Here is a 24,231-nt window from a genome sequence, read left to right on the forward strand (position 1 = left end):
TTTTGTGATTATTTCAGAGCACTGTTCTTTTTTAAAAATGGTTATTTAAATGTTTGTTCCATCTGGCAACTTCATTAGTTTCAATTTAATAATATTATATGGGGCCTGATACTGCATTCCTTGCACACCCACAATTTCTGTTGCTGTCTGCAGGAGTTTTGAGTGTAAGAAATGCATGATGAAGCATTGGTAGTTTAAGGCTTAAAACTGGGCTAGTTAGCATTCTGTTCTCTAGTGGTAGCCTGTTTTTTGATCAATTATTTTGCTTAATCAAAAAATTCAAATGAAACTAAGGATCCAAATCTGAAAGTCTCTCACTCATTGCATAGTGTGTGATAGATATATAAAGTCCTGTTGACCTCAGTGGGGCCAGTCCTGTGAATAAGTGCTACTCAGCATGAATAATCATTGCAGAATTGAACTCTTACTTAAGAGGCTGTAGGGGATCAGTAGGATAAATTGGAAGGTGTGTTGGTGAATAGTTGGAGAATGGTATAAGAAGGATGTCCTATTGCCTGGCTTGCAGAGAGAGGTCACACATTCAGGGATTTTAGTTTGATAATCATATGAACTTTTTGGGTGTCTTAATAGAACCAAAACGTCAATTCTGAAGACGGTGGGATCACAGTGACTGAACAGCAGTGGCAGCTTATACTGTTGTCACCCATTTCATGCTTCTGGGAATGCTACCATTATAACTTCTGCTCTAATCTTTCCCAGCTGGAGCAGGTGAGAGGTTTCTCAGGGCATGTCTTCACTTGCAACATTAAAGCCCTGCCGTGTAGTTGCGGCACCAGCGGTGGGAGAACTCTCCCAGTGCTATAAAAAACCCACCTCCACACGGGGGGTAGCTACCAGTGTGGGGAACATGGCTCCCTGCACTGGTGCACTGTGTACACTGCCACTTTACAGGGCTGAAACTTGCAGCGCTCAGGGGGGTGTTTTTTCACACCCTTAAGTGGAATGTTGCAGCACTGTGAAGTGCCAGTGTAGACAAGCCCTTTGAAGTGTGGAGAACAGTAGGATGAGCGGTTTTTGCTTACACTTGAGGCTCTCTCTGGTTATTTGGGTTATTTTCAAGGATGGATCCCTTAGGGACTTCATTTTTCTATAGGCTTAAGGTTGTAGGTATATTTGGTGACTGTGCCACTTCAATGCCGCATGCCTATGGTGGTTGAGAGTTTGTAATTGCTCCTGCTGGTGAATGGGGATTTGGCAGATTTAGTGAGTAAATAGTTCTAAAGAATCTGCTCACATTCCTTTATGACTAAGACTAGACATAAAAGGGCCATTGTCGGGCATAAGCCAGATGGTTGACATTTGTGACTTGTTCAACTGGTCTTGTCTGCCACAAGTTTTATCTCAGTGGCCTGGAGAGATTGTAAATGGTTGTGCTAACTATTGGCTGATGTTTAATGTATGGTGATCACTAATAAGACTGAAGCCATATGTAGTTTCTTTGTAGAAGAGGCACCTGATCTTATCTGTATTAGTGAATATCAACTTTAATATTACAGCTGCCCTTGTATTGGCTCTGTTTGCACCATCTGAATATGCAGTCCAGCAAAACTTAGAGAAAAGGGGTTGGCTATGTCTTTTGTGACGCATCTCAGGTGTGAGAAGCCTTATCTCTAGGATAAATCCATTTGAATATGATGATCCACAACTGTGCAGGTTAAGTTGCTGAACAAAAATAAATATGGGATTCTGGTGCCAAGTTAGAAGAAGTTTTCCTTTTACAAGATTATTGCAGAACTCTGTATGACTGCCAGTCTCTAGTTGGGATGGCCAAGAACTGGAATGTCAAGAGTGTTGCTGACTAAGGTGGGCGTGAGATGCATGTAAGGAGCTATCTAGGAGTTAATACAAATATCTGCAAACACTATATTGCTACTCATTTCACTTACGTGAACACAGCAGTTAATTCACAGACTAATTTAACAATTTTAAAACAAAATGTATTTTTGAGGTTATCAATACATTCCAGTTAGAATTAAAGCAGTCACACCTGTATGTTCTAGTGATTTTTCTTTCATTTGTTCCTACCTCTTAACTTCCGTTTCCCTCTCCTGTTCTCTCTCTCCTCTGTTTTCTCATTGCCTTTTCTCTCCTTCCTTCCCTTTTTTATTTCTCTTCTCTCTATTTCAATACTCTCATTCCCACAACCTCCCTTCACAGATTTTCTTTCCATTCCTTCTGAGCCCTCTGTTCTGTCCTCCTTTTCCTCTGCTCTTTTCTATCTTTCTTCCTTCCCTCCACCTCGGGGATGAGCAACTAGTGGCGTAGGGGCCGCTCCTCGCCTGCCAGATCATTTTATTTGTCCTGCCCATATGTGGGGTCACAGCCTGAGAATTTTTTTTATTTTCTTAATTGAGCTGAGTCGCTGAGGGGTGTGTCTTTTAGTAAAGCTGCTGCTGCCTCAGACCACTTTGCTTCCCCATCAACAGGCTCTGATTCAGTCCCATATCACACAGCTCCAGTTACTGCCTCCCCAGTGACTGGTTGATTGGGATGTGAGAAACAGGTTCTGGCCAGGCCCCGTTTCCTCCCACAAAGCAGAGGGTGAGGGTAGGGTTCACCTCAATCAACAGAGAATAAGTAACTAAAACTAGGTGGCATGGGATGGAGCCATAGTGTGTGACTGTGGGTATTGGAGTGAAGCCCAGGATTGGGAGCAGAAGCCCATGCTCTGGGTTGCAATGCCTGTCATTGGCCCATTCATCTATCAGTCATTCCTGCTGGAGCAGGGCTCTGCTCCACTTGGCTCTGGTTACTGCTTTCCCACTGGCTCCCCTCTTGTAACTGACCTAACCATGTGTGTATCCGGCTTTGATTTGCCATGCTGCTCATGGGCCCTTTTGAACAGATTTTGAATGGGCCAGGGTTAACATGCAGCCAGCTTTCACACCTGGGGCCAAAGAAGGGATCCCATGTGAGGCTGTGGCCAAAGACAATATCTCAACGCTGACAGCTACCCTCTGATCATATTTGTTGGTGATCTCAGGGCTCTGAACTTTGCTGATGAGACTGCCACAAATTGGCTTGACAAGCTCCTCATCTGATAAGAACATCATTGTCTGCCAGCTCCCACAATGTGATTGTGCCCAGCCCCCTTGTCTGCCATCTGGGGATAGTAACCAGAGCTGGGTGGCACAGTGGCAGAACTCTTTCCCTGTTGGCATGAAAGAGAATGGCCAGGCCAAATTTGAATGGCCTGGCCCCAGTGCATGAGCTCTTGTTCTCAGTTCCAGGCTCCACCTCATGTAGCAGAGCCTGAGTGCATGGGGAAGCAGTGGAGAAAAACATTAAGAATGATGTTTTCACTTTTTGTTGTTTTCATTTATTAATTCCCTGCTTTTCAGCATATTGAAAAAAGATTAGTGAAAGATTTGCGTCTAATTTTTTTTGGTGGGTGGGGGGAAGTCGAGGTGGGCTGGGAGAAGTTGTTTTTGTGTTTTTTTTTTTCTTTTTTTTTTTTAATTTTAAGGTTGGGCTATGAAGAATTTTTATATTTTAAGAACACTTTGGTTTTACGCAGTTAATACACAGTTAATTGCATGTTCACATGCGTATTGTAACAAACGTTTATAAAATATGTAGGTTCTCTTAATTTAAAAAAAAAAAAAAAGTGCATGGCCTGCCAAAGGGTTTTAGTAGATTTTGTGGCCCTCCGCTTCCTTTAAGTTGCCAGCCTTGCCTTATTTTCTGCTTCGTGCTTTCCTTCCTCCTTTGCTTTGTGGCTTATTTCATCCCTTGCTTTGTTTGGTTCCTGTGATTCTTTGGTTTCCTCTCCTGCTTAATACCATTTAGAGTGTTGGGAGATCTTATTATGCGGCTTTCATATTGCTGGGACCACTTTGAAGTTCTCCAGCTTAGTGTTCCTTAGGCTAACTGTGAGATGAAACTGGTTGGTACATGAGATTGGAAATAAGATATGAGAAGTATTCCCCTGTTCTCAGTAGATTGGTATCTAGGGTGACAGTCTCGGAAGAGAGGGCAGCTTTAGTTAATTCGCCTTACTTTTCCTGAGTATTCCTTTGTAGGTAGGCCTTCAGAGAAGAGCTTTTCTTCAGTTGTAATTAATTAGAATCACGAAACAACTTTAGTTAAACCTTGTTATAAGTGTCAGTGATAAATCTTTTGTGCAGGCTTTTCAGTGGAAATATACAGTGTAGTGAATTCAGTATTCAACTGTGTAACTTTTAAAATTTGCCTTAAAAGTTCTGTAAGTACACAGCAAAGGGTTTGTGTATCTACCCAGAAAGATCCTACGGTACTTTAACAATATCACATAAATTGCTGCATATTTTTACAATTGAAGATGATGGCACTGCTTTATTTCCTTAGTAATACAATTTTGAAGTTAAATGGTTTAAAGAGCAACGTATATTTCTATGTGCAGTGCTTATTAAAAATATTTTGAGATTCAACTGCTGTTCTTAGGGTTCCAGGTATTGATAAGTTTACTATTAAGTGCACAAATTGTTTCCCAGACAAAAAAAATTATACAGAGAAATTACAAAGCACAACCCACTCTTCTTTGTTGCATCTTGTCAGTTCAAAAACATAATTTATCTATTTTTTTTATGTGCAAGAATATTTGTATGGACTCTCTCTTGCCTATAAATAATGCATTTTTTTTTTCCTGTTTAGGATATTTTTGACAGTGACTGGTACACTTCTCAAAATCTTATTGGAGGAGCTGATATCATTGTGATTAAATACTCTGTAAATGACAAATCTTCATTTCAAGAAGTAAAGGATAGTTACGTTCCAATGATAAAAAGAGCATTAAATCATTGTTCAGTTCCAGTCATAATTTCTGCTGTTGGCGCAAGAAAAAGCGGTAGGTATTAAATCTCATTTTATGAACAGCTGAAATATTACCTACCTTGAAGTTACATGTTCAGTAAATCACAGTGAAGTCTGATTACATCTTCAGTCCAGTCATGGTAAAAGTTTTTTGTTTTTCTTCAGAGTTTGTCACATTGACAAAAACATGTGATGTGTTAAAGTGCTGTAGATTGACACTGATTAATTATAGTATCAATATTATGTATTTTAAGTTATTGAATATAGATAATAAAAATTAATATGCTTTGATCTGTCAAAGAACACTCCTGCATGGCTCATCATCTGCAGGAATTGAACCAGGACCTCTGGATCTGGATTTGCTGTTTGGAGCTAGAAGTCTGTTAGCTTGGAGGAGGGACTAAGAACTACAGAGTGTTAGGGTGCGAGACACTGGGACAGAAGGGCTAACCCCTCTGACTACAAAGTGGAGACAGATCAGGACTGTACTCAAGATCATGTGGAGCCTCTAGACTTCAGTTTCGATTAAACACACTACCGTAGTGTGCTCTATATTGCAGAGCAGTGGTTCTCAACCTGTTTACCATTGTGGGCTGCCTATGCAGCTCTCTGTTATGTGACTTACATCCACACTATATATATAATATACCCGTACATCTCTCTTCTTTTATTTTTATTTATTTAAATTATTATGACAGCAATACAATGCAGAGACAAGGTGTCCTGTCCAGGGCAGAATGCCCCTCTCTTCCCCAGGAATGGCCCTCTCCCGCATCCAGTCCCCCACTCAGGAACTGTCCTCGCATAAACCCAGCCCTTCACCTGCGGACTGCCCTCCAGAACCTCCCCCATCCAGGGACTGTGCTGGAATATCTAGCCCCACATCCAGGGGCTGCCACTGGTTCCCCAACGGAGAGTCTATCCCCCATGCACTTGCCGCACCTCCCTCTCTGCATGGTGTGTAAACTTCTCAGAATTCTCAAACTAAGCAGAATTTAATGTGGTCTGTACTTGGCTGGGAGACCTTCAGTGATCACACGTTATTGTGTTTGGTCCTGCCTACACTAGGAAAATTACTTTGCTTTTTTTTAATTTACTTGTTGTTGATAGTTTGGTGTGTTCATTATTTATTCTATGCTTCTTCCAAGCATTGTGGTATTGCTGATTTTTATACACTTTAAAATTCAGACTCATGACTTATTAAAGAAATCTACATCTGTTTTACTTAGGGAAGCATTTTAAATTTGACATGGTATGAACTAAAAATAAGGGATATAATTTGTGAAGTGAGTACTCTCCGAGACAGATAGCATAAGCAGATTTCTATTCCATGTCAATACTGTATAAACAATCGAACAAAAATAACTTTTATTTTATAATATGCAAACAAATGTTGTGTACATAAATATAACTACTTTGGAGAGATCACATTCAGTTTTGCCAAGGCCTACTTGGGTGTCTCTATTCAGTGAACCAGAAAGAGCTGCTATTCTGTATATGTTAAATCTTATGAACAGTTTTTTTCTTTTGTAATTTATTGACATGGGAAGACATGACCGCTTGAGTAGTATAAGTGGATGATAAATCTTCCAGTTGATTGATTTTATTATTAAAAAAAAAAAAAAGTGAGGGTTAATTTAACTAACTACATGTTTGGCTACGACAATTCTTTTACTTATACACATACTTTTTCCTATAAACTTGTTTCATAACGTATGCATCATCACTTCAAATGACTCTGAAGCTTTGTAGTTTTTTTTTTTTCTTTTTGATGGTGAAAATAAGCTTTGGAAATTAATTTTATTGGGAGTAGGCAATATTTTGCCAAGTTTAGGCTTGGATCCTGTATTGTGATCTGTTTGAGCAGACAGGTGTGCCACACAAACTCTCTGATGTCAGTGGGCCCTACTCATAGAGCCTTACTGACTTCAGAGGGGCTCTGTCTGGGCACAGCCGTCTGCTCAAACAGATCACAATACGGAACTGGGACTTAAATAGGTATGGAGCAAAAAAAATTTGTTGGCATAATTTGCTTCTTGCTGAGGTGGGTGGACCGTATTTGGGTTGTGACATGTATACATGAAAGAACCTATTATAGGTGGACAAAAGTTTTTTTTGTTTTGTTTTGTTTTTTTCCATTGTCAGTTAAAGCAGAGCCACCTTGACTAATGCTAAAATTGTTGTTCCTTCCTCAATTAACCAGTGGTTGCAGGGAAATGCAAGGTTCTAGGCACAGATCGTGTACATATAGTGCAAGGTTCTGAACAGACAGTCACACGGGACAAAATCATGACTAACTATATACACTTGCACTGAGGAGTAAAGGGTCCATAAAGTTAATGCTTCCCCCTTACTCCTTTGCACGTTTCCTACATCCCAGGTCAGATTGCAGGGGACAGAACTTCCACCATGGGGCTGCTGCTTCTCTCTCTCATATTGCTGGAATCATATAATTACTTCCATAGTACGTGGATGCTGAATTAGATTTGCACAGGCATCCTTAATGTTGGTGGTTCTTAACCTTTTTTTTCAGTGCTTGATTTAGCGACCTTCAGATTCTTTTAGTGTAACTTTTTTGATTGTTAATATTTTGACTTGCAAGAAAATGTTTTATTTCTTACTGTACCAGTATTAGAGAGACAAGGTGGATTAGAGAATTTCTCTTTTATTGGACCAACTTCTGTTGGTAAGAGAGAGAAGCTTTCATAAGCTTTTCTATCTCACCAACAAAAATTGGTCCAATAAAAGAGAGATTCTCTAACCCACCTTGTAGCCGTGTCGGTCCCAAGATATAAAAGAGAAACAACAACACTGCATGTACCAGTATTAATTAGTTAATTCTTTGATTTGTTACTTACTATATGCTTACTGTGAGAAAAATGTTGTTAAATTGAAGAGAGTCGAGGGGAGAAACAAAAATTATAAAAATTTAGAAAACAGGCTATGAGGAAAAGTTGAAAGAACTGGGTTTGTGTAGTCTGGAGAAGAGAAGGTTGACGGGGGTCATGATAAACAGTCTTCACATGTGTAAGATTGTTATACAGAGGATGATGATGGATTGTTTTCCATGCCTGCCAAGAATAGGAGAAGCAGTAATCAGCTTAATTTGCAGTAAGGGGGATTTAGGTTTCATGTTAGGAAAACTTTTTTCTAAGTACAAGAATATTTAAGCATTGGAAAAGGTTATATGGGGAGGTTGTGGAATCCCTGTCATTGGTGGTTTTTAAGACTAGGTTAGACAAACACCTTTCAGGTATGGTATAGATATGCTTACTCCTACCTCAGCAAGGGGGATCGACTAGATGATCTCTTGAGATCCTTTCCAGCCCTACGTTCTATGATTCTACAATATAACGTATACCTTTACTGGTATGAACAAGCCAGTGTGTTGTGGACTATTTAATTAAAATGTCTTTTTTTAATAAATCTTTTGTTTTCTCAGAAGTACCTTGTACTTGTCCACTGTGCACTTTAGACAGAGGGAGCTGCGTTACTGCTTCTGAAGGGATTCAACTTGCTAAAGAACTAGGAGCTACTTACCTTGAATTGCACAGTCTCAGTGATTTCTATATAGGAAAATATTTTGGAGGAGTGGTAAGTGAGAAACTGTACTAAGCAGAGCATAGATAAAATCTTTGATATCTCTCTAAAGCCAAATTTTGGCTTTACTTTAAAACTGTGTGCCATGTAAACGAGAATTGGATAACTGGAACAGTGACTCTAGGGCCTTATCTACACTAAACTTTTTTTTTTTTTTTTTTTTCCCCTTCAAATTTTCCACTGATGGTGCATCTTCCCCAGTTATAGCAATATTGGGAATACTAGAACTTCCTCTGTTGCAGTCAACTTCAGGAAGTTTATATGACAAACTCAAGGAACAGATCTTTTTCCTAGTTATATAATCTGCTGTCCTGTCACTTTAATGATGTGCTCCAAATTACTCAAGATGCTTACGTGGGATATTTGTTGTTAGTTGCTCCATTGCTTACAGTTGTGTTCTATTTGTAAATGAGCATGTTAAAGTGTTTGTTTGAATTTTAATATATGCCTGATGTTACTTTTTTTTCAGTCATTGAACAGTTTCCAGTCTCAAGCAGTCTGTCCAGTCAGTTGAAATAAAGTTGAGCTCATTTATTTTGCCTGAAAATGCAAAAATGAGGGGAAGGAGAGTGATTGAAAAAAGTAAACCATGAACATTTTCATTGCAAGTTACACTTACACTTGTTGAGGCAAGGACTTTGGCCAGGTCTGTGCTACAAAGTTTTTTGTCAACATCGCTGTCTGTCAAGGTTGTGGAAAAAAACACATACCTATGTGGGCAAAAATCCCAGTGTAGATGTAGCTGTGCTGACAGAAGAGTACTTCTGGGAGCATAGCTAATTAGAGAGTCAAGATGGTTGAGGTAATGTCTTTTATTGGACTGCTCGTGAGAGAGACAAGCTCACCCAAAGCTCTTCTTCAGGTCTAGGAAATGTACAGTGTGTCACAGCTAAATGGAAAAGATTGTTTAGAATAAATAGTCAACATATATCTGAAGGGACCATTCAAGGTGATGTGAACTATTAACACCTCTCCAGTCATAGGGAAAAAAATGAGTGGGTGTGGGGGGAAGGTTGGTGTTAACACCTTCAAAAGACAAATCTTGGAGCTTAAATTCATAAATTTGCTAGTTACTAAAGATCATGGACTGGATAGAGAAAATGAATTTATGGCTTGTTACAACAGTCTGTAACCCACTTAATCCTCCACCCAGCTTTTCCCCGCCCGCCCCCCTTTCCTCCCTATGACTGAAGAGTTAACTGGGCACTTCATTTTGAATGGTCCCTTTTAAAATGTGTTTGAATTACTTTTGCTAAACAATCTGTTTTACCTTGTGCACTCTGTACATTTCCCAGACCTCAGTGTTTGCTTGAAAGGTTGTCTCTTTCTCCAGCAGAAGCTGGTCCAATAAAAGATCTTACCTCACTCACCGTGTCACTTTAATATTCAGCAGGGACCAACCCGGCTACGGCAGCAGTACATACAGGAAGGTGGTGTTACTATACTGGTAGAACTCCTACTGTCAGCGTACTATGAGGCTGTGCTGTTATAGCTGTACTGGCAAAGCATTTGTAATGTGGCAAAATACGTTGTCTTTGTGCTTTATATCAGGATAGGTAAAGTGGTACAGCCTCTCTCTCTGACTGTGGATGAGTTACACTGGTATTAAAGGTGCCTTAAAACTGTTTTCACAGTTGGAGTTGTACCAGTATAACTATATAGGTTTGTTTTTGTTTTTGTTGTTTTTTTTAAAAAAGGGCTCTTCTTTGAGTGATGTCCCTATGGGTGCTCCACTGTAGATGTCAGTGTCCCCTGTGTCTGGGATTGGAGAATTTACATTAGCAGTGCTGGTTGGATCACACATGCCACCTCCCCATCTCGTGCCATGAACGGCATGTGTACATACGGCGTGGTGTGGACCAACTGCCTCCCAGTTCCTTCTTAACTGCCTTTGATCTGGGATGGAATCTGCAGCAGAGCCCGCCTATCCTTTGAGTGCTAGATTATGCCTTATCATATAGTTTAGTAGTTAATTCTTTCCTTTGTCATCCTCTCCCTTAATTTTTTTTTTCTTTCCTCTTACCCTCTGTTAATTCATAGCTTAACACTTCTTTTTTTTCCTGCTTCCTGCCCTTCTTGATTGGGAAGCTTTTTTCTCCCTTGTCCTTATGCTCAGATCTCCTGAGTTTAAGAGGTGCATTTCCCATCAGGAGGCCTTCCTAGTAAGTGACAGTCACCCACAGTGCATCCACTGCCTGGGAGGGAGACACGTCCCACAGAAGTGTACCCATTGCCACAACCTGACTGCTAGGGCCAGAAAAGATCAGGACATTCGGCTGTATCTTCTCCTCATGGAGAGATCATTGAGTACAGCATTGTACCCTGGTCCAGATGCTTCCTCCGCACAGTTCTGATGCTCTGCTAGCTTGTCCACCGATCCTCATTTGCCAGGTCCTAAGAGCAAATCTTTTTCCCATGCTGACGGGAAGAAACAAGTCCTCTCATTGCCCACTGCCTGCCAGAACACCATTCCCTGCAACATCAGTTTCGGATATGAGATGTAGCTCTAGGGACAGTCAGAGTACTTCGGGTATCGGAGCTAAACATATATCTAAAGACCCTAAAACGGGCAGACCTTCAGACATCAGCATAGTCTCTTGGCACCAGAGATCGCAATGCAAGACCTTCAAAAATGGTGCTGACCGCCCCAACCAGATCAACTTTGTGTGCCATGGCACTGATGAAACCACTGGCACTGGCAGCTCTGTTGGCGCTGACATTGCTTTCAGCACCAACAAAACATGCGGCACTGGCCAAGCACTCGGCACTGGTTCACCTTCAGGCACTGAGGGTATGGCTACACTTGGAATTTCAAAGCGCTGCTGCAGCAGTGTTTTTGAAGTGTGAGTGTGGTCGGAGCGGCAGCGCTGGGAGAGAGCTCTCCCAGCGCTGCACGTAAACCACATCCTCTACGGGTGTAGCGTGCAGCGCTGGGAGCCAGTGCAGCCGCCCTGATTACACTGAGGCTTTACAGCGCTGTATCTTGCAGCGCTCAGGGGGGTGTTTTTTCACACCCCTGAGCGCCAAAGTTGCAGCGTTGTAAAGTGCCAGTGTAGCCATACCCTGAGCAAACCCTTGGCGCTGGGCAAGTCCTTGACTCCATCTGCTAGCTGCTCAAGAGAATGCACCGCTCCCTCAGCATCGATGCATCTGCTGATGGGGCTTCTCTGTCCTCTCCAGGGGGTCAGATACCATAAGGATCTGCTTGTATATGACCTGCCTGAGTCAGAAGTACTCAGACATGAGCTCCCTCCATCTCTGTTCTCTTCTCCAGAGTCACAGCACTGCTCCCTTTCTCCTCCAAGGATGGCACCACCCTTCCCCAGTGAGGAAGATAAGGAAGAGTATGCCTCCCCCTACCCTTTACATTTGGGACAGGCACAAAGCACATCATCTACACATCCTCACTATCCACGACCCCCAACCTCCCGAGGACAACCGCTCGTGCCATTCCCTCTACATTAGCTATACTGGAATCCATGGGTGATATCCAAATTACAGTTTGGGAAGGCTCCCATGGAACAAAGCCAGAAGCCTACAAATTCACCATCCCTCTCCATCTCTTGATCACCAGAGACCGATTAGCGGATGAAGAAGAACTGGAGGGGGAGGTTACACTGCCACTCTTTCTCCTCTTCTTCCCCCGATGAGGCTATGATGCCTCCACCCCCTACATCAGCCAGCGACTTTAAACACTTTCAGGAGCTGTTTCACAGGGTAACACGCTCCCTCCAGATTACTTTGGAGGAATGAAAGAAGAACAGCATAAACTGCACAACATTCTGCACACATCCTCATCCTGCAAAATAGCCCTCCCTGTCAATGAGTCCCTTCTTGACCTGGCCTGTGTGCTCTAGCAGACCATATGCAAGTGGGCCGCCAAAAAATATTATGTCACCCCACTCCAAATTCCTTAGTTGTCAAGGCCGTGCACAAAAAGGGATGCCAGTGCCACCTTATATCCACCCCTTATGACAAGGATTGGAAGTGATTGGATCTATTTGGCTGCAAGGCTTAGTCATCTTCTACATGCTAATTCTGCATCTCTAACTGTGAGGCCAAATACAATTATGTCAGTTATTTCAAAATACGGGAACTCTGCCACAACCTTCCTGATGACATGAAGGAGCAGCTCCAGGCACTTATATCTGAAGAACACCTCTTGGCCCATATAGCTTTACAGTCCTCCATGGATTCTGCAGATACTATTGCCTGTTCCATTGTGACTGCTGTAATCAAGTCGGTTCTCATAGCTGCACCCCTCTGGGCTCCCCAGTGAAGTACAAACCATCATTGAAGACCTGTCCTTTGAGGGCCCCAAATTACTCGCAGAGTGCACGGATGAGTCCCTACACTCCCTGAAGGACGCTCGAGTACTCTGCTCTCTCCGCATCTATATGCCAGTTCTGAGAAGATGACTGGGGAAATAGCAATACCCCTGTGATCCTGACTGCTGTTTGCTCCTAATTTACGGTACCACACGCAACACTGACAGAAGCTCTCCCCCGCCCCCGTCCTCCCAGGTGCAGACGTACAACTCCTCAAGGGCTACCTCTCTCACACCTTTGGCCAAACAACAATTTTTGAAGATGTGGTCGAGGCCTCAAGAAGCCTTCCCCCTGTTCCAATCACAACCCGCCATCTCTAACATTCCACCAGTTTGGCGACCATTTAGCCCCTCTCTTTCCATCTTGGCGGCTAATTATTTCGTATAAGTGGGTTCTGGAGGAGTGGCTCTCAACCAGAGGTATGCGTACCCTTGGGTATGCAGAGGTCTTCCAGGAGGGTTCTTCAACTAATCTAATCTAAATATTTGCCTGGTTTTATGACAGGCTACATAAAAAGCATTAGTGAAGTCAGTAAAAACTAAAATTTCATACAGACGATGACTTGTTTATACTGCTGTACATGCTATACGCTGCCACAACCTGACTGCCAGGGCCAGAAAAGATCAGGACGTTTGGCTGTGACTTCCAATTGATTTATTTTATAATTATATAGTAAAAATGAGAAAGTAAGCAGATTTCCAGTAATAGTGTACTGTGACACTTTTTTTCATATTTTTTGTTTGATTTTGTAAGCAAGTAGTTTTTAAGTGAGGTGAAACTTGGCATACGCAAGACAAATCAAACTCCTAAAAGGGGTACAGTAGCCTGGAAAGGTTGAGAGCCGCTGTCCTAGAAATCATTAAGGAAGGATACTCCATCCCATTCCATTCTATCCTGTGCGCCTCCCTCCCAATCTCTTTAGGGACCCTTCTCACAAACACGTTCTACAAGAAAAAATAAACCACCTTCTGCAACTGGAAGCGATAGAACCAGTCCCATTCTAGCACAGAGGGAGAGATTTTCACTCCCATTTTTTTCTGATCCAAAAGAAATCCAGCGGATGGAGACCAATCCTAGACCTTGGAAACCTCAACAAGTTTGTCAAACTGCACAACTTGAAGATGGTTCCCCTGTCCATCATTATGCCAGCAGTGGCACAGAGGGACTAGTTCTCAGCCCTTGACCTCCAAGATGCATATTTTCACATCACAATAAACCCTGCCTACAGACAGTTCCTCTGATTTATCATGGGAACCAATTGCTATCAATACAAAGTGCTGCCCTTCATACTTCCTGCAGTCCCCTTGAGTGTTCACCAAACTCTTAACGGTGGTGGCTGCCTACCTATGCAAAAGAGGGCATTGTCATATTTCCATACTTAGATGACTGTCATTCATACAGCATGAAGGGTATCATGTTCAGATGGGTCCATGAGGAGACAATGGACCTCTTCTCGAATCTCAGCCTATAGTGTAAGCTCACAAAATTCACACTTTGTCAATATGGAGGAAGATATGCAGAGATTTTTTGCCCCCCCCCCTTTATCCCCTGTGCTGAATTACACGAATTGGTTATAGAATAAACAAAAACCAAGTTTATTAACTACAAAAGGTAGATTATAAGGGATAGCAAACAAAACAAAGCAGATTACTGAGCAAATAAAACAAACTTGCAAACTAAGTTCAGTACACTAAAGAAACTGGCTACAAATAGTCATTTCTCACCCTAAATGTTGTTTTAAGCAGATTGCAGAATTTCTTTGTGGACAGATATCTCTTGCTTGCAGCTTAAAACTCCAGGTATATCCTTCTTGGGCCGGACACCATTCCCAATCTGAGGTCCTCCCCCTCCCTTTTGTCTTTGTTTCTTCGATGTCCAAGCAGTCATCTTGGGTGGAAATTCAGTGAAGAACGAACCAAGATTACCTTACTCCCCAGCTTTAAATAGGGTTTGCATATGGTAGGAATCCTTTGTTTCCCACTCAATTTGACCCCCACCCACTCTTAATGGAAAACTGCTAGAAGTCCAAGATGGTGTGAAGTACCAGGTGACATGATCACCTGACCCTGCAGTGTCAAAGTTGCATCCCAGGAAACTTCTCAGGACGGAGGAGATTAGCATCTTCAAAGACCTATTGTTCCCCCCCAGTGGCCCATCAAGGCTGTTTGCATACTGTCTGGTGGGTGTTCCACAGGTGAAAACACAGTTGTAATTTGTTAAATAGTCAATATTCGTAACTTCAGATACAGAGATTATCCAATTTATATGCATTTATCATCAAATTCAATAAATTGGAACCTTTCTAATGATATCTCACATGACCCATCTTGCATAAAACATATCTTAGTTATGCCATATTAATATCATAAGCATATCTCTATGAAAAAAATATGAGGCGTGCATCACAATGCATTCTTCCTCACATGGGATGTGCTGCTGCTCTATGCCTTTCCCCTTCTGTTCAGAGTACTTCACAAGATCCAAGGGGACCAAGCCCGAGTCATCCTTATAGCTCCGACTTGGCCACAACAGATCTGGTATACGTAACTTATTTGCATGACGGTATGACCACTGAATACTCTGTGACCGACTCCATGTCTCCTTTCACAGGATGTGGGTCAAATCTGAAGGCATGGTTCCAGGATTCAGAGATGATCTGTTCAGAGGTTGTTTAAACAAGTACTCTTGAATAGCAGATGTGATACAACTAGATGCACTTACTTCCACAAATAGACTAGATTCCAATCTTGGTGCACCTCCAATCATGTCAAAGCAATGATCACTCCATTACTGCTCATCCTGGACTATATTTTACACCTTAAAAGATCCAGGTTATCCACTAGCTCCATTCATGTGCACTTGGTAGCCATCATGTTCCTTCACCCCTATATAGATGGCCACTGTTATGTTCACCCACCCGCTCATGAAAAGATTCCTGAAAGGCCTCCAAAATCTTGATCCTCACATACGAGATCCCATCCCATCTTGGGATTCTGGCCTTGTCCTACATTATCTTACTAGACCAGCATTTCAACCAGTGGCAATGTGCTCTTATGTTCACTTACCCATGATAACAGCATTTCTTGTTTCAATCACCTCTGCCTCTTGGGTTGGTGAAATTGGACCATTCGTGGCATCTCCTCCTTTACCTCTCCCCCCACTTTTTCATAAAGACAAGGTTATGTTACATCCTCATCCTAAATTTTTACATAAGGTACTATCCTCTTTTCATCTAAACCAACCCATCTACCTTCTCTGCTTCTTCCCAAAGCCGCACAGCAACCAGCATTAGGTGGCATTACACACCCTGGATGTCAGATGAGCATTAGACTTCTACCTGGACAGAACTAAACCTTTTCAGATGCTTGCCGTGTTTATGCCTGTCAATGACTGAAAGATCAAAAAGCAGAGCCATTTCTAAGCAATGCCTTTCCAAGTGGATCTCATAGTTTATAAACCTGTCCTACCAGCTGCATAACCAGCTATCTCCTCCTGGCACTCAGGCACACTCTCCACTTCATTTGCCTTGCTCAACAATGTCCTGATCGCTGACCTTTGCAAAGCGACCACATGGACATACGTGGACACATTTAGCTGTCATGACACTATTACTCATGACGCAACATCAGATACTTTACTAGGACACACTGTCCTATTGTTCGTATTAAATACTGCTCTGAAATCCTGACTTTGCAACTAGGGGCACTGTGCTATAGTCACCTACAGAGCAGCACCCACAGGGACATCAATCGAAGAAGAGAAGGTTACTCACCAGGTGAAGTAACTGATTTTCTCGAGATGAATGTCCCTATGGGTGCTCCACTGCCTGCTCTTTGCTTTGGAGCTGAAAGATGAGCTCTGCGGTAAAGAAGGAACTGGGTGGCGGTTGGACCACACAGTGCTTACATATACCTGCTGCTCATGGCATGAGATGGGGAGATGCGCATGTGTGGTCCAGTGTGCACTGCCAGTGAAGATCTCCAATCCAGACACGGGGCACTGCAGCACTTACAGTGGAGCACCCATAGGGTCGGTCATGCGTCTGAAAGAGCCTCAGTTACTGCACAGGGTGAGTGACATTTTCTTATTCATACAAAAACTGTGTGTACAGCAGGCCTCAGATAACAATCAAGATGACACTCCGTACTTAGTTTAAGTGAATTATCATACTAGAATTTTTCTCTCCCACTTCGAGACGTAACTTAATAAGGTATGAGGGTTTATTTTAGTGCCTGCTCCTACTCCCATTAAAATCAATGACAACATTTCTACTAATCTTGGTGGAAGTAGGATTGAGCCCTTAATGTTAGATAGGACTAAAATTTCAAAAACGTATTTTTTACAAATATGAAATGAGCGATTACATGTGTAATACAGATTAAACAGTGAAGACTTGCTTGTGAGATTGCTTAAGTGCATGTTTTTTAAATATAGTCCATACTGATAACTTGTAAAGAATTTAAAAAATGCTGGGTTGCTTCTTTTTGGTGTATGAAGAAGATCCAAAAGCTTTTTATGTTTTCCCAAAAATGTTTGTTTTCTGCTGTTTTTTATTAGTATTTTAAGAGTATCAGAAATGTTAAATGTGATCTTCCCTATCAATTATAAAGTCTCAGGGATCTCAGATGTTTGTTTTGAGTTCTCGCAACTTAGTTTAAAGGATTGTCTTAGAAGTTTAAAAAAATCTTTCAACCAAGTATTGGTTAGACATTGTACTGAAATAGAAGTTAAACAGAGTTTTAAATGTGTTGACAAAAAATCACTTTCATTCTCATTTGCTGGTTTTCAGCCTCAGTGATATATTGTAATTTACTTTTCCACTCATCATATAGCCTTCAAACAGGATGGATTTGATTTAAATCACTATTCAGGAAGACTCAATTTAATCATGGATCTCTACATAAAAGTGCATTCTTGTTGTTACAACCTTAATACATGTATCTCTGAGTTGTGAAGAATATGTAGGTTTCATTTTTAGAAGGTACACGCTATACATTTTTAAAGTGATTTATTTCTGAAAACTTTTCAGATTAGTTTTACAGCGATATCAGAAAATGAATGATTGGTTATTTAATTTACCAAAGGTAACTGAAGATAGTTCACCTCCCAATAATTTCATAATTATCTCCAATTCAACAGGGGATTCATTAATATTTGGAGGATTTTCTTGCCATGCTTTATTAGGAGACCATCACCAGACTAACATTTAAATTTTTATTTAATTAAAACAATATTATGTATTCTGGATTTTTTTCTTCAACAGCAAACATATTTTAACAAAATTCAAAAATTCATTTGCTTGAAACATTCAGGTTTTTTAAATCAGGTTTGTTTCGGTTAAAATTTGTTTTTTAACTAAAATAGTCTATTTAATTTCTGTTCTTTTTAAAAATATTTCATTTAATTATGTCAGCCAGGTCAACATGAGAAACTGAAAACATTGGGTTCTACAGCTAACTCAGTCATCTTCACCTTCATTTTCCTGTTTGTTCGTAATCTGGAAAAGAAAAACAAGCTTTCCCACTTTTTCAGATCCCAAAAGATTTCTCAATTTGGAATGAATTAGTCCAAAGGAAGAAAATATTCATTCTACGCCGTCAGAAGAAGCTGCTGCTGCTAAGTGAGATGATCACTTCAACAGTCTCTGAAACCAAGTGCTTAAGTGACTTCCACCAGTTCACTGGTGTGACTTTCTTTAGAACATCATCAGCAAACATATATTTCTTGAATAGTTCACCCTTAGCTCTGAAGTTTATTATAGTTAGCATTATGGAGGGATGATTGCTGGATGTCCATGTCAGAGCCAACTCTTCTTCTTCAGCAGTTAAAGTTTGACCCTGGTACCGAGTATTGAGAATATTTGCAAGAAAATGAGCTGGAGATAGTGCTTGTCCCGTTCCTTTTTTTAATGCTTGTAATTTAACTCTGTCATTGCATATTTCTCTTTAAGAGCTCACTCAGTTCCTTCCAGATTTCAACAGCATCAGCAATAAAACAGCTATTTCTCTGCATTTTGTTCAGTGCTACAGAAATAGTCTTCATGGTACTCAGCATGTGTTCAACTTTTCTCTTAAGCCCCGTGTTGAGAACTTTGGCTGTGACAGTGTCATCTATTTTTTCACTATTTTGTCCACAAACTGCCATCAGATTAGGCCAATTCTTGATACAGTGCTCAAAACACTACTGAGTTCCATCACGTGTTGTGGGAGAGTTAGCTTGGTTCCTCCCACTTTTTTCAGAGAAGCTGCTGCAAAGTGGTTATTACAGAAATATTTTGCAACTTCAACAATATTAGCCTTTATTTGTGGAAGACTGAAGTCTTTGGCTAGGAGGTGCATCAAATGAGCACTACAACCGTATGTTATTAGCTTGGGACGCTCTTCTAAATGTCTTCTCATTTTGGATACATTTGCAGTATTGTCTGTGACCAAGCTGTGTACTAGACATTTGAATTTTTTTCACAATTTGTTACAGCTTTTACTTCTTGTAAGTATTCTGCTGTGTGTTCATTTCCTGATGTATCAATTGTTTCTGTAAGGAAGACATTCCCTTCTGTTGTCACACCAGCACGTACAACAGGATCATTGTGGACGTTGCTCCACCCATCAAGACTCAGGTTATCAATTTCACCCTCTAGACCTTTTGCACATTGCTCAGTTTTTTTTCATACACTTTATCCAGCTGTTTGCCTGCAACATCTGCTCTGTTGGGTGGACTGTATTCTGGTCTTAATGACTGAACCATGTTAATGAAGTGTGAGTTCTCAGTCACACAGAAAGGACAGTTTGTTGCATAAACAAACTAGGCAATTTTTTCATCCATTCCTTTTTTTTAGTAATCTGCTGGTTCTTATCACAAACTTATCTATAGTGGAGATTTATTTTTTTTTCTTTTTGCTACTGGTGATATACTGTGGCTATGTGACATACATGATGTGACTGAAACACTATCATTGGCAGATAATGCTGAAGCTATAGAAAATGATGGTGATCTTGAAGGTGGATAGTCTTCAGAATCCTGTATGTTGAGAATGGATTCTCCTAAATGAAATAAGTCAATGCAGTTGTGTAATTATTATTACCGTACTGCTCATTTATTATTACTCATTGCATTCACTGACACTCAGTACTACTTTAAAGGTGAAATTGTAAAAGGAAGATCTGCCTATTTCAGCTATTTATTTTTTTATCACAACTGCATCTATAATGATGGTACTATAGCGTAACCACTATAATTTTTGCTCAAACCTGAGAATTCAAGAATAGTCCAGAAGGAAGACAGGCAGTCCTTAAGAAAGAAGTATGAAATAAAAAAGTTTACCAACCTGAAGATCCTGCATGTTCAGACATGTTCCTTTGATGATCTTCAACGCAGCTTCCTCATGAGAAGGAACACTTCTCATGCTGTTGTTTCATTTGGACAACCAGGCCTTCCATTTCTTTGTTGCACTGTTTGCATTTTGCACGCGTGCCTGTCCTACCCATAGCTAAAGGAACTTCATTTAAATATTCCACAATTGAGTCTCTCTTACGGCCTGCTGCCGTTATAGGTTTTCCCTTGTAGTGAGAGAATGGTATGGTAGATCTCAGATCAATGAAGGCTACACTCAGAAAAACCCCAAGACTTCTGGAATATGCTGCTCAAACAGTTCCACTTTTGTTTCTACTGCCTCTCCCTCCCTTCTCACATTTATCTCCAGACTTCTCCTCATCCAGATCTATTCCGCCCCAGCAATCTTCTGTTCATTGAACTTTTTGAAACTTTGCCCTTCTAGAGCGAGGTAAGGAATTGACTCTGTGTACAGAAATTTGCAGAGACACAATAGGGTTGAGGTCTGTTATTTCTCACCACTAGATATTATATTATTTATTTTAAAACATTTTTGTTGTTAACAAGTACGTTATCTCTGAAGACACAAATCCACAGTTTGAGAACTGCAAAACTAAGCATCTCTGACAGGGGTGGCTCTAAGCATTATGCCGCCCCAAGCACGGCAGGCAGGCTGCCTTCGGCGGCTTGCCTGCGGAGGGTCCGCTGGTCCCGCGGCTTCGCCAGACGTGCCTGCGGGAGGTCCACCGAAGCTGCGGGACCAGCGAACCCTCTGCAGGCAAGCCACCGAAGGCAGCCTGCCTGCTGCCCTTGCAGCAACCGGCAGAGCACCCCCGTGGCTTGCTGCCCCAGGCACGTGCTTGACATGCTGGGGCCTGGAGCAGCCCCGATCTCTGATCATATCTTCTAGACTGATCACTGAGTCCCATTCGGTAGACAACAAGATAAATCTATACAGAAGCCCCTGGAACACTGTAAATGTGGCTTCCTAATCCATGAACTATTGGAACTCATTTACAAAACTTTTCTTAACCATTACATGACTATATTGTCTCATGCTATAGAATTAGAATTTAAAATCCCTACTCTGATGTGAAACATTATAGCTCAAAGATATCTTAATTAAAACTGTCTTTAGGTTTTTTCCTCAAAAAGCATTTTTTTTTTTTAAAAATCATCGATTTTTTTATCCACCCTGTTCCAAAGTAGATAGGACCTGAATGTTTAATGTAAAAAAAGTGGAATACTTTTTGACAGACATCTTTTAGACAGTCCTAAAGAACCAAAAAATTATACAAGTCAGTTATTTCCCTCTTTGCAAGTCAGCTTTAGTGACTCCACTTTTTACAGTAAACTGTAAGTTCTTTCCCCATCTTTTTAGGTGAAAAACTCCGTGCATATAGTGAGCGCAGTGCCTTAGACAGTGAAACTTTTTTAAATATGTAATCTCATCAGTAACCATATTTCATAGAAGCAACTTTTACTGTGCATGGTAGTGTGGTTATTTTGAAGGAGGAAACGATTTAACTGCACCTCATTTTTCTGATTAACTTATATCTTATTGTGTGAGACAAATTAATTTTTCATCTCTGTAATGTTTGAAAATGGAATTATACTGTTAACACTGAGTGTTAACTTGATAAACGTTTTATATCAGTTTATCCTTGAGTCAGAAAATGACATTTTTCACTCACTGCATGACTGAGCATGTAATACAAATTAAATGCCCTGAAATAAAACTAAATAGGACTTTCTTTGGGATGCTGAACCTACAAGAATATCATGTTGCTATTTTGTTTCCAAAATGCATGAAGTTTCAAAAGTATAATATCTTAAGTCAATGGGAAAGTGGAAGTAAATTAAAAGCTAAAGTATTAAAAACCTACTGAAATCACAACTATGAGATTTTTTTCGCAATATAGAGGTGTTCAAAGCAAATTTAAGAGTTCAAAACATGTATAGTGCTCTAAGGTGGACTCCCCACCACCCCAAGTGGATATACAGTTGGCACAATGATTAGGGAGACCACATACAAAAACTGGAAATCTGAAACTATTTTTAAATGCAAAATGCTCCTGCATGATTAAATCATGTTGAGCAGTTTTCCAACAGATAACCACATCACTATACTTGATAAGAAGAGTTGTTTTTTTACAAAAAATGTAGTAATATATTGCTGGGTCAGTGGTCCTGGTCCGGAACTGGTGGGAATTCTCCAAACTGTACATTAAACCTCAGCAAGCAGCACACCTCAATTATGACTGAAGATTTACAACACCCCCTGTTGGCCGTAATTTTTTTTTACTGCTGATGTTGGGGAAATTCCTCTGAAAACTGTTGCTATTGTAGCATTAGCTGACTTTAGTCTTTCATATTATTTTTTATATAAATTTACCTTTACCTCTACCATACTAACATGTAATTCTGAACATTATGAAGAGATCCAACCTCAGCATCTCATGGACCTTAAATTTACTTTTATAACCTCATTTGAGTTTTCTTATAGACACTGGGTTTATACTGTGGTGGTGTTGTTTGTTGCTTTGTACTGTTCTGCTTTTAGAAAAGGGCAGAGGAGTAGTCCAGTGGCTAAAAACATTGCCCTGGATGTGGTCATAAGATGTCCATTACAGATGTGCCTGTTATTGTTTGAGATGTCTCTTAGTGAGCCATAGCTTGTTGATTAAGGAATCAGTGCTGCTAGGTCTCAGGGTGAGCAACACAAGCTTCTCTTGGTCTCATAAAGGCTTCTGCTAAGTAGCTGAGAAGGCCTCAAAGCATAAGTACTTCAGTACCTGTAACCCAGATGAGTCTTTATTTTGGTACCAAAATAGGCTTCGGGGCAGCTCCTCTGGCATTTTTGAAGTGGCCAGCTGCTCCCTCCAGATTAGTCAGTGGGCATGCCAAAGCTTTGGAATGCTTACAGCATTGATTATACTCAATTCCAAATTTAAATTTGAAGTACCACCTCCTGAGACGGAAGTCTACCTCTGTGAGAGACCTTATATCTCAACTGATAATACCTTACCTTTCTTTGCTGAGATCTCTTTCTGGTTACATTCGCTTCAACAGCATTGATGATGTTGGGATACACCTCTGGCTTTGAGCTACAGTTAAGCTCGTATAGCCTGAAGAACACGTTTCATCACATAGCTTTAGCTTTGTCAGTGACACATGCACCACATTTCATTGCTGGCTGAAACATTGATCTAGAGCCAGCTTTGACCTTTCAGAGCTGTTAGTGTGCCAGGTTAATGATGTCAGTACCTACATTCTTCTTTTCAGTGCTCTTGATTTACTTTGAAATACGTCACAATTTACGTCAATGCCATTGTTACATTGTTTACCTGAATGGTGTCAATGTTTTTGGTGTCAATGTCTTTCACACTATTAGGGTTTACTTGGAAATACAACATAGGCTACATTTTCTATCTGTGTTCATGTTTTTGTAGTTCTTCAATTTTGAGTACTTCCTCCAAGTGCTTAAAACGTCTAGGAAAAAGTCTCCATGTCTTTCTGATATTTAAGACCCAAGGAAGGATCTCCCCCCCCCCCCCCCCGAGTGCTTTCCTATGTACTGAATTATAGGAGTAATTCAGAAGTGATGGGATTTCTCCCTTTCCCTTTAAGGCTGTGTGTGGTATCTACTGATTGAGAGAACTTACACCCCAAACTTGACTCTGTTGGCATAGAACTGTCGTTTGATGGTCACTACGTTATTCAGATTTCTAAACTGTACTACAATTAGAGTGAAGTTAGTATTTTTGAGACTTAATGAGGGCCTGGTTTCACTTATTTTCTCATAATTTGCATCTCATTTGCATGACCTCTAGTCTACCTTCTTCTGTGTCATTGGTTCCAACATGGGAGGAAACCTTTTTCTTATTCCAGACCCCTGACCAAAGCTTGTCCAGTCATGAAGGGATATCTCCCTACTACCTGTGGGGCAACAAACTGTATAAAATTTAGTAATAGTATAACTGCCTTACCCATCTCATTTGTAAGTAATTACCCTTCACTACTTCCACCTTTCCTTCTGTTCTGTGATCCCTTAGTTCTATATTTACACGTTATCATCTTCACATTGTCTTTAAGACTTTTGGAAAACGGATAACTTTACTACATATACTATTCCTGTTATGTTGGTTACATTTTTATCTTC

At 40.7% G+C, this 24,231-nt stretch overlaps 1 protein-coding gene across 9 annotated transcripts in view; it reads left to right on the plus strand.

The window, feature by feature from the left end:
- RHOBTB3 (Rho related BTB domain containing 3) overlaps window positions 1–24,231 on the plus strand; it is a 60,289-nt gene that overhangs the window by 8,485 nt on the left and 27,573 nt on the right. For all 9 annotated transcript variants that reach the window (XM_032798672.2, XM_032798670.2, XM_075067097.1 and 6 more), the window contains exons 4-5: window positions 4,654–4,846; window positions 8,255–8,406. In XM_032798672.2, coding sequence (XP_032654563.1) covers window positions 4,654–4,846; window positions 8,255–8,406 — 345 coding nt within the window. The remainder of the gene's footprint in view (window positions 1–4,653; window positions 4,847–8,254; window positions 8,407–24,231) is intronic.

This window comes from Chelonoidis abingdonii, chromosome 6, assembly GCF_003597395.2.
Source record: "Chelonoidis abingdonii isolate Lonesome George chromosome 6, CheloAbing_2.0, whole genome shotgun sequence".
Classification (NCBI taxonomy): Eukaryota; Metazoa; Chordata; order Testudines; family Testudinidae; genus Chelonoidis; species Chelonoidis abingdonii.